Below are 11226 nucleotides of genomic sequence, written 5' to 3' on the forward strand. Positions count from 1 at the left end.
TCCTTTCCGAGGACATCCTGCGTTCCCATGCGTTCTCCCCAAAGCCACTTTAGATCCGAATTGAGAGTGGGGAGGGGGGGAGGCCGGCCTAGCTTCATTTTTAAGACGGGAATGGGAACACGCCCTAAGACTGCCGTCGGAAATAAGCTTACTAAACTAGAGAGAATTCCCATTGAACACAATAGAATTTACTACTACCGGTAGGTATGCGTGCGCTACATGATAAGATAATACGATCCAACACAGAATTTCAAAGGAATTTCGTTTTTAAAAACATCTCCATGGTCACCATATTTGGGATTCAGTGCTATTCCACCGGGACTGCTAAACAGAGGGTTTAGAAAAGGGGTGGAGAACCCTCCTGGGGCCTCCAGCTCACACCTGTCCCAGGGCCCATGCAAGGCAACCCCCCCCCTTTTTTTTTTTAAAACCGCGCCATCGCGAGAATCTTTGCTGGGCAAAGTTCTGTGAAGTTCTACAACTCCTGTTTTCAATTCTGCTTCCGCCTGCAAACGTTTCCAATCAGAGCATATCCTTTTCCAAGACCACAAATGGGTTTTTTTTGGGGGGGGGGGCGTTGTGTGCATCCCGCTTTTGTTGCGCTGCAGCCTCTCCTTAACGTGGTAGTATTGGGGAAGCATCGCAGAACAACTAATAAAGCGGAATAAAACCAGCCGGGGGTGCTGCTTCCAGACGACCTATTTATTGCGCGTTTACTCTTATTTGCCTGGGAGGGGAACGTGAGATGCTGCTGGGTCAAAGCAAGTGTTTTCCCACACTCTTTACATCGTTTTCCTGCTCCTTTTCCAATCATAAAAAGTCTGGTTTTGGGGTGGTTTGTTGTGCAAGAACCCTAAATCAGCTTGTGAATTGGATCCCACCCGAAAATAACATCAGTCTGGAATGGCCCGGGCCTGCAATACAATACCGGCCATCATAGCCACAATGGTCAGGAATGAGGTGAACTGGAGCCCAACATCATGTGGAGGCTACTGGTCAGCAAAGTCCAGGGCCCCACAGCCAAAGACTCACCCCAAGATACCACCCAGAGGGACCCCGCTTCAGCACTGGGGGCCGCCAGGATCGACGCTGGGACACCGCCTCACTCTTCCTTCCTGCTTGCTTGCTTGCTTGCTTGCTTTTATATTTAAAAACCATTTTTAAAGTAAGGGCCCACAAGCCAGCATGTAGGAGGTTAGAGATGCTCATGTTATTATTTTTTTTTATTATTACTTTAGTGTGATCCTTTTTATAAAAAACAACAACACTGTTTTTATTCTCCCCCCCCCCCCCCCAAAAAAGTGTTTTGCAGCAGAGCAGCAGAAGCAAACCTCGGTTTATTCCTGCAAGTCGTTGTAGTGTCATAATTAAAGTAGCTTAAATTATGTAATCTGAGTAATTTTAAATAATTATCTGCCCTGCTTAAAATATCCCATTCACTCTCTTTACCCTTCCTTCCTCCCGCCCCACCCCGAGATGTCGAGATTCCAGAAGCAGAGAAAAGAAATGTGTTAATTGGCGTGTTAATTGTGTGCTTCACAACTGAAATGATACATCTCCCATCCGAAGGCAGGGATGCACCATGTGATGAAGACAATGGCCTAGCCACATAGGAGCCAACTGCTAGGGGTCGAGGGGGCCTGTCTGTGCCCCCATGAAATATTTGAGGGGGCAGGGCCCTCCTAAAGTTGATGTGCATTGCCATTCAAACAGTGTGCGCGCCGCATCATGTGATCGGTTATGCGGGGCAGGGCTTACCTCCCCCCCCCCAAAAAAAATATTTTATTCAAGATGGCACCCCTGCCCTGCCTGCCACGCCACCACATTCTGCCGCAAATGCTCTTACTGACAGCCCCATCCAATGCACGGATCATCCTCAAATGGAAATCTCCCTTGAGGCAACGAGGAGCCGTCCGAAGGACGCGCAGTTAGAATCTGCCCGTGTCCGCTGGCCCACAAAGGACGCAAGCAGTCAGAAACCCACAGGTTTGCGCGCAAGCATGCGCGCCTTCAGCGGCAACCATTTGTTAAGGTTTAACTGCAGTAGATCCCTCGCAACTCTTTTGAGTAATAATTCATAAGATCGGGCTGGATCTCTCTTATACTTAAATAAAACGGTCCGGAGCTGAGTCGGGTCCATTATTCTCTGCAACAGCTTCTCCTGCTGACGCACGTGAGTCCTCCTTCGTACATTTCAAGGAGGAAGCCCTTTGAGAGCAACCAGATGGAGAGGTTGGCATGACCCCCACCATCACGGGGCAAGACCCCAAGCAGGGACTTTCTCCTCTCCCCTTTTGGACAGCAAAACCGTGCCAATTCACTTTTTCGGATCCCAGCGCCCATGCTAACTGCATTGTGAATCAGACTCTAGAGCCCCCACCCCCAAATAATAATAATAAAAATTTTAAAAAGAAGCCAGATTCACAATTCCTTTTCGGACAATTTAAAAAACAAAAAAACAAAAAACGAGCAGGTAAGGCTGCGTCCCCGATCCTGAAAGGTTATGCGGCGCCGGGACCCTTTCACGCCCGAAAGCGCACGTTGTTCGCAATCCAAGGCTGTCGGAATCAAAGGAGGCGAGTCCCCATTGATCCGCCTTTCGAAAAGGAAGAACGTGCGTAGACATGAAGCGCTTGCCTTCCTGTGCTTGAGTGCGAAATGCGCTTTTGAGAAGCGCACCCGTGCGCCTGTCCGTGGGCGAACGTGGGCTCTGCGGCGTCTCCCGCTGTCCCTCAGCTCCCAGAGGCGCAACAGAGACGCCCCGGCCTTGGAGAGGCCTCTGGAAGGAGAAGGCGCCTCTTGGACCACTGGAAACCTCCTGAGGAAGGAACCGCCGCACACACACCCCCTCCCACAACCCGCAATGCGAAGCGAAACGAAGCCATTCATAAATTATCAGGTAGGAGCAATTGGCTTTATAGACAGCCCCACTGATGAATGAATGGCACTGGCTTTCAAGGAACTACGTAGTTTAAAGGGGAAGGAATCCCCGTTCAAATGGATGGCGTTGTCAAACAAATTTAGGGTAGGGTAGTCAGGTTTTATTCGAAGCCTAACAGAGCGGTCCAGCCAGGCTTAAGCACTTTTAAGGCGCGCTCATTTTAAAAGAAGAGCTGTGCAGATGCTTACGGCAAAAAAACCTATCCGTTTTTCCTTTGGGAGAAGCCCCATCGGAACTCCTTTATTTATCTTGCTTGGCAAGGAAGCAGGCAGCGGCTGCAACTGTCCCCTGTTGGAATCTGTGGAATTTCGAAGTGCTTAATTCAGGTAGCGTTTATGTTTAAATCCAGCTGCTGATGCGTTAGGGGTTAGTTATGTCATCTGCAGATGCATTCAGAAAAGAGAAGAAAAGGCAGGGAACACTTTCTAAATTTAACCAGACGTCAAAGAAATTTTCGAAACATCCGTAACGGCATGCCACCTGGTAACCAAACATACGTGGGCCACGAGGAGACATTTGGGAATCAAAATGATTTCGTTTCGTGCCCTAACTGCTTGCGGGGACCCTACCCCCCCCAAAAAAAAGATATCACAGGACATCCTGCAGTTCCAGTTTCCCTTTTCTAAGCTCACTTCAGAACAAAATTCACAGTAGAATAACTTCCTGAATAGGACCAATCCATGCTCACAAGGTGGGGCGTAAACTTTCGAGTTACACAGAACTCTTCTTCAAACCGGATCCTCAATATCATTTCGATTTCTGAGGGAGGAAAGGAGACTAGTGTTTGGACAAAGCAGAGTGAGAAGCCTTGCTGATATCTGTCTGCAGACTGTACAGTTAGACCCTTAAGATGTGAAAAGAAGCTCTTGCGAACTGCAGTATCCTCCTGGCCCCTTTCCTATTGTGGATAGGTTTACGCAGATAGTCCCTGAGTTGCCTTTTAAATTTCCAGGGTTCCTTCTAAATGTGTTTTCTTCCTTTGGATTTGTAGCCATGGTGTATCCTCATCTCACTGTAGTCTCACAATTAGGCCAGTACATGCAAGCTTTCGAACTAGACAGAATTTTTCATCAGGCACCACTGAAAAAGCAAGTTCTTTCCTTCACTTCTGTATGCCTTACCCAAAGCTCGGATAAATGGATTATCTGTCAGTCCCGAAATTTATATGCCTGGTCGTTCTCTTTTATCCCACCAAGGGTGAGAGGGCAGGCAAGCTTTGGGACAAGACAGAATTCTTCGTCAGACAAAATGGGAAGAGAAGTTCCTTCCTCAAGCAGAGTTATTATTGAGCACTGAACGGATGTTTGCCACAAAACCATGCAGTTTCTTTAAGAGGAAGGCGTCGTTTGTTAACAACAACTTTTTCACCACAGTTAGGAATTCGCTGCTTTTCCAATTCAGCCTCGTGACGAATTCTGTGCAAGTGGAAATCTTGCCGGCCGTCATTGCAGGCCAAAGTTGTTAATGAAACCGACCAGTTTGGGGAGATCGGTGGGGGTCCCCGCATCTTATGTTTGGGAACAACCAGTTGCGCATTTTCCCGGTCATTAAAGTCTGTGGGGCTTGAAGTTTACATCTCCCTGGTGAGTAAGGCTTCCGGAGATGTCTCCCGGACTTCTACATGAAAGTAAGTCACAGTGAAATGGATAGCGGTTCTTCTTCCCAGGCACTTTGCTCGGACCTACCTCTCATTACCTTCGTTGTCTCTCCCTTCCTCGCCCTCTCCACAACTTTTTAGGGTGGAGGGAGCGAAGAAGCTCAGCTAGACACCCGTTCACACTCCCTTTATGCTCTTGGCCAAGGCGGACAGAGTCAGCTTTCGCTAGCGGGCTAACCCCCGCCCCACCCCCCACCTACAGAGGGACCCGGAGCAAAGGCACATTTCAGAAAGAACCAGGCGCGTTTAAGACATACGCACGCACGCAACACCGTCTCCTCCCTCCCCATGGCAGCTCTTTGAGGAGCTCTGTGGGTTAGTTCCGAGCCCGGCCCCGGCGCCCCCTTCTGCATTGCCGGGGTGGGGGGCGGTCATTATGATGAAGGGAGAGAATCGCCTGCCCGGGACTTGGACAGGCGCAAGAAGTGCGCGCGCGTTAACGGCTCCCCTGTGCAAAGCAGAATCCGTTTTAGACAAACTGCCCGAACGAGGGAACGGGGGAAGTGCGCGAGGGTTTCCTGTTCACCGCGCGCTTGAACGCAGGGAAAGACGCGGAGGGTAAACCCACACCCACCCACTGAATTCAGCAGGATGGCCTGTAAACGCGATTCCTCAATTTCTTTCTACCAGAGAGCTGCCAGCTCCGCTTGACAACTGCTCGCTTTAAATTTCTCGCCTCCCCAAAGCGGCCTGGTTCACAGTTGCAATTGCAAAGTCATTTAATTTTTTTTGGGGGGGGGGGAAGTGTAGAGCTAAGGTGGCTGTTGTTTTAAAAGACAAGGACAACAACGCCCTGATTCCCCTACTACGGCACAGCTATAGGGGAACACGGAATGCGTAGGCCTAAATATTGCGCGCCTTCTCTCCCGCGTCGCCGGAGCCACTTCTCCGCTCCGGCAGCACCAACGAACACCCAAGAGACTCCTGGATTGCAGAGGGTTGGACTACATGGCCCTCTTGGTCCCTTCCAACTCTACGAGGGCCCTTGTGATGCTCCGAAGAGGGTTCAGAGCACCGGGAAAAGACTCCCGGCGGCCCTGACTCTCCGCACACACCCTTCCTTCCTCGGCGGGCACAGGAAGGAGTTGGGTCCCGAGGAGAAGGCTCCCCTCGCCTTCAAGGTGCCCCCTTCCACACCTTCAAGCCACCACCTTGAAAATTCACCCCGCTCCTCCCCGGGACAACTCTGTCTGCTCCCTGCCGCCAAGAGGAAAGCTCTAAGCAAGAAGCTGTGTCTTCCGAGAGGAGCCTCCCCACCCATTCGGGCCGATTTCCACGCCACATCGGATGGCAGGGGGAGAAGTTAGAAGCCCGCCGTTGTGGAACGGAGCAGCGCCAAAGCGGAGGCGTTGAGGAACTTGAACCTGCACTCCGCCTAAACAAAATAATTTTTTTTAAAAAAAAAATCCTTCCAGTAGCACCTTAGAAACCAACTAAGTTTGTTCTTGGTATGAGCTTTCCTGCGCATGCACACTTCTTCAGATACCTTTACAGGCAGGTAGCCCTGTTGGTCTGCCATAGTCAAAACAAACAAAAAAAAAAAATTCCCTTCCAGTAGCACCTTAGAGACCAACTAAGTTTGTTAGTTAGCTAGCAACCGCTGGGGAGTCAAGGCTGAGAAACATTGGAACCCGTTGGTACCCAGCCTGGCGAAATCCAACAGGCTGACCTCCCCAAGGACAATCCGGGCCTGGCTCGTTTTACGGAGGGCCCTCGGGGAAGGATGAGTTGCTGTTTCTCCCCTTTTAGCCGCGACGCTGTGCTTATAAGGCTGCCAGGCTGAGCGCGCTTCTTTGGAAGACAGTGCCACAAGCGCATTGGCTTCCTAGGGGTTAGACCCCAAAAGAGGACGAGAGGGCGCGACAAGGGAGAGATCTGAATTTGAGCTCTCCTGCATCCAGACCCCGAGGCAGGCCTCTGGCGCCAGGAGCAGAGGACTCGGGGGTGACGCCCTTGCCCGTTGGAGAGAGCGCCCCAAATGCTCGCCAAGGTCTGCGCCCTTTCCCATCGAGCATTATTTCCCGGGGAAGATGCTCAGGATGCAACTCAAGGTCCTGCCCTCAGCACTTTTCTCTTTCTCAGGAGTCCTATACTCGCACTCGCGGGGTTTCTTTAGCTCTTCCGGCAACTTCTGGCGTGAGAGGAGCGGGGCAGGCGAGGGAGGTTTGGCTACGGATGGAGCCAACAAGGGACCCGGCCCGCAGCTTCAGTGGCTTGCTGGTGCGACGACTCGATTTCACACGTGCAGATGAAAGGCAAGCCGACTCTGAAGTCCGTCCCGTGGTCTCCAAAGGGGTTTTGTTTCCAAGGAAGCGGATACATGACTCCACGGGCCTAAACTGCAAAGGAATAGATCCGGGCTTCCTCGGAAGGTGCTTAGAACCTGGGCAAAATGCTTTAGAAACCGGTTAGAGCTAGCAAGTCTGGCGGCCTTTACTTCTAGGCTGAGCGCGGGCTCCAATTGCCCGAGATAAAGTGGTTTGACGAGGTCAACGAGCAACTCCAGTCCAATGCAGAAACCCCTTAACGCATCCATGGGCGTAGCCAGGATTGGGGGGCAGGCTTTTGTTGTGGGGCCGGACAGGCTTTTGTTAGGGCGGGGGGGGGGGCAGAACCTCAGATTTGTATTGATTTGTATTGATTAAGGGGGCGACTGCCCCCTGCCCCCCCCTGGCTACTCCCATGAACGCATCTTTCTTCGTAGACAAGCTGCATTTGAAAAAGGGAGACTTCTGAGGCCGTGTTTCAAGGCTGCACTCCCAAAGCAGTCTTAATCGGATGATGTCCTTTGGCTTGAGTGATTGAGGGCTCTCTTCGATCGCGATTCCGATCCACGACGTATTTACTCACCAGTAAACCCAACCGACTTGCTCCTAGCCCTAAAAACCCCTGTAAAACACTGGCTATCAATTGGTGGTCTCGAGTCGTTTCGGGACGGTTTTGATACGTGAGCAATTCGGATCAAATATGAGTTAATATGTCTTGGATCGGAGTCGAAGAGAGCGAGGCAATCCTTAAATCCAGTGAATAACATCGGAATGAGTCTGCATTGGGATAGCAGCTTGTTGCGGGCCTGTTTTTCTTGTATTAGACTGGAATAGCTCGTTTGATTTCCTAGGCAGAGTGAGAGTCTGGGTCTGAAGGAAACGGGCTCTTTTTCGCCCTGCGAGAATTCTGCATAGGCCGGGAAAAGGGGGGGGGGGGGCTTTTTCTAAAGCAAGTGTCGATCCTCGCTCGGCTCCTCCAGTTCGCGATCCGGAGCGAATTATTTCAAGTGAAGCTGGACTCCTAAATAATCAGGCTTCGGATAGCAGCTCGAAGCAAAGTCCAAAAGCTTTTAGTAAAAAAATAAAATAATTATTATTATTATTATTATTATTATTATTATTATTATTATTATTATTATTAAAAGCTTCGGGGAAATTGCATGAGATGCAGCAGCAGCAACCAGCAACAAACCAACCGAACAACGGGCACACTCCAGTCCAAGCCGAGCAATTGTGAGTCCCATTGCCTCCATTGCAATGAATGAGAAGGGAAGCCTTTGAACGCCGGCTGGATCTCGCAGACTAAGTCACCCACATCCCTAGCAGAGGGCTGCAGCCTCCAGCCTATGGGGAGTCAGACCCCGTCGGAAGGACGGGGGAGAAAAGGTGCACTTGAGAATCTGTACCTGATGCAAAGGTTTAAAGCAAAGGGGGGTCCAGCTAAATTCTATGGGACTTGCTTCGGAGTAAGCCTGCATGATGGCACGCCTCCCTGCAGAGCCCCTGGGTGTGGCTGGCCCAACACTTGTTCCCAGACTGGCCCAGCAATCTTTCCCCAAGACTCATTCCTGGACTTAAGCAGTTGCTGTTGTTATTTATCGATCCCAATGTCTTTTATAAAATAACTTACCATCCCTAGAGAACTAGGAGGATTCCCTACGGAAGGAGTATTCAATCCGGAGGCATTCTGAAGCCCAACGCAGTTTAAGCTATTGTTTGTGAGAATTAGGCCTTGATTCTCTGGTAGGGTTTTGTGGTGTTTAAACGTGTTTGACCAGTGAGGGAGCGAAGGATAAAAGGGAGCTTAACGCAGAAGGATTCCTGGTCCTGGATGACGCTACTTTCCGCTATCTTTAAAACGTGTGTCTGTATTTAGCTTAAAATAAGCCAGACTTCCAAGTATCTTCTTGGCTCAGACACCGGCGTCACCGGCTCGTTCTTCTGCAGTTATGGAAGGATCCATAACTTCCAGAGCTAACTCTTCCAACGGGGCTAACCGGAAAGCATTTATAGTACTATTATATGTGCATTTTATACAGATGTCCTAAAAAACGCACGCACGCACACAACAGAAATCTGTGCTCTTTCTGAACTGAAAATAATCACAGCAGTGACGCTGGTTGGAACAACCTGGAACGCGGAGGAAATTAAAAATCCAAATCGCAGAAACTTCTCCGGGAGGGCAAAAACGCCGGCTGGGAATTGTGGGTCTCCCAGATTGCTTGCATGCGTGTCTCTGTTTTGGAAAGTCGCTTAGAGAATTAGACGCGAGGGCGAGAGGCTTGATCGACTGACAGCTCAACAACCCCACGCCTGCTTTCTCAGAAGCTGATGCATTGCTGACATCAACAGGACCTCTTCTCAAAAAAGTGCCCGCAGGATTTCGGCTCTGGAGCAGCTCTAGGGAGTTCTCCTGCGTAAGTAAGCCCGTGGAAACAGCGCATACCTGCCCTGCTGTTCGTTTTCAACGAGACTCGCGCAGCGGGAACTTTTTGGTGTAGGCCTATCCTGCGCGGAGCAGCGACGCTTTTTCTCCCCTGCTACCCTATGATGGCAGCAGAGATGCTCGCAGAGATTACACCACCTAGACACAGCTCAACCGGAGGCCTCGCCAGCTCCCGGGACCCGCTTCCCGGTCTCTGGCAGTGCTCGCTCCCTTTGCCGTCTGCCTCTTTGCCGGACGCATCTCATTAACCCGGGCATCCGAAGACGACCCGCCTCAACTGCACGTGTTGACCTTCCCTGCTCTTTACACAAAATGTAGTAAAAGGAGGCGGTTGGGATTCTAATTTGCACCGACAATTCGTCTACGGGAGGCTGATAATATGAATTAAACTGATCTGGATTAGTGGGTCCGGAACGAAGCCGAGTAGGACCGGTTCGATAAATGTTAAACTTGGTGTCTGGGTGTGATGCGACCGTGCCTTGGCTACTGGCACAGATCTTCCCCTACATTAACATACATTATTCCTCCGCCGTGTATTTTACTCTACAAGTACTTATTATTTTACCCATGTTTATCTTTGCACATGACATTCAGAAACGGAGGGCGCAGGGGGTTGTTAACTTTTTTAAAGCGCTGGGTGTGTTTAGAAGGCGCCTCAGTCTTCTAAACTAGCCCACTTTAACGGGGCTATTTCACACCCGTCCTAGTTCCCCCATTCCGGCTTACTCTCCGGGAAGGCGAAGGCTGACCGTTCAGAAAAGACCAGTCCAAGTCTCGGCGACTCGAAAGTCGGGCTGGCCAGGAGGAAGCCGCTGGTTCGCGGTGCGCCACTTACCGTCCTGTTGTTGCGTGTCGCTGCCGCTGGTCAGGCCCGGCGATTCCAGGAGGCTGCGCCCGCTTTCCCCGACGCCCTCGTCGGTCTGCGATGCCACCAAGTCTCCAGCTTCCTCCAGATCCAACAGGTGGCTGACAGAGAAGTTCTTTTTCGCCTGGAGGCTCTCGAGGTTCCCGGGGCTCTCCAGACGCGTGGGCAGGACGGCCGGTTGCCTCTCCAGAACGTGCACGTAGCTGGAAGTCATGGCTTTGGGCCCCCAGGCCGAGGACGGGGTGGGGTGGAGGGGAGAGAAAGGAGGAAGAGAGCCAAGGAAGAAGAGCAGAGCCTGAAAGGGGTCCCTGGCTAAGAACGTTCCCCCAAACCCCGCAGCAGCTGCCGCCTGCTCTCCGAAGTGCCGTCGAGTAAAACTCCAGAGGGGAAAATCCACACCAAGCGCGCAAAGCGGCCCAAACCCGGGAGGTGGCAGGACCTGGCCAGGGATCCAAAGGGTGCCTTCTCTTGCTGAATCGTAGGGTGCCTCCAAAGGGACTCCCGGTGGCTTTCGCGACCCTCCCGCGTCTCCCTGACTGGGCGCGCTCCTTCGATGGCGCGCTTAGAAGTGAAGGCGGGCCGTCGGGAGGGGCTGAGGTCTTGCAGATGGAGTGCTCGGACCGGCCGACAGACGGACGCAGGAGCGCCACTCCAGATCCCCTCTCTCTCTCCTTGCCTGCCTGGGGAAGGAAGAGGAGGAGGAGGAGGCTGCTTGGGGAGCTCGAGCGGGTTTCTTTTTCGCTTGCTGCTCACCCGCCCCTCCCTCTCCCGATCGAGCGGCTCTCTGGCACTTCAAAAGGCGCAGCCTGGCATGTGGGTGGGTGGGGCTGGGGGAGCTGGAGGGACCCTGGGGAGGGCAGAGCCAGACTTAATAGGAGCCTCTAATTACGTGGCAAAGGCTTTGTGCTGTTTCTGACGTTTTACAGACCTCCTCCCTCCACCCACCCCGGGCAAGCTCTCTCTCTTCCCCCCCACCCCCCACTTTCCCCTACCAATCCAGACTCACCAAGCCCACACTCGGATTTAGAGACCCACTTCCCCACCCGCTCG

General features: G+C 51.8%; 1 protein-coding gene across 1 annotated transcript in view; it reads right to left on the reverse strand.

Moving 5' to 3' along the window:
- Positions 1-10390, reverse strand: part of PRRX1 (paired related homeobox 1) — a 79284-nt gene extending 68894 nt beyond the window's left edge. Inside the window, exon 1 of the mRNA XM_033151076.1 lies at positions 10147-10390. Within this exon, the coding sequence (XP_033006967.1) occupies positions 10147-10390 (244 nt within the window). The remainder of the gene's footprint in view (positions 1-10146) is intronic.
- Between the last annotated feature and the right edge of the window lie 836 nt (positions 10391-11226).

Source organism: Lacerta agilis, chromosome 6 (assembly GCF_009819535.1).
Source record: "Lacerta agilis isolate rLacAgi1 chromosome 6, rLacAgi1.pri, whole genome shotgun sequence".
NCBI lineage: Eukaryota > Metazoa > Chordata > Lepidosauria > Squamata > Lacertidae > Lacerta > Lacerta agilis.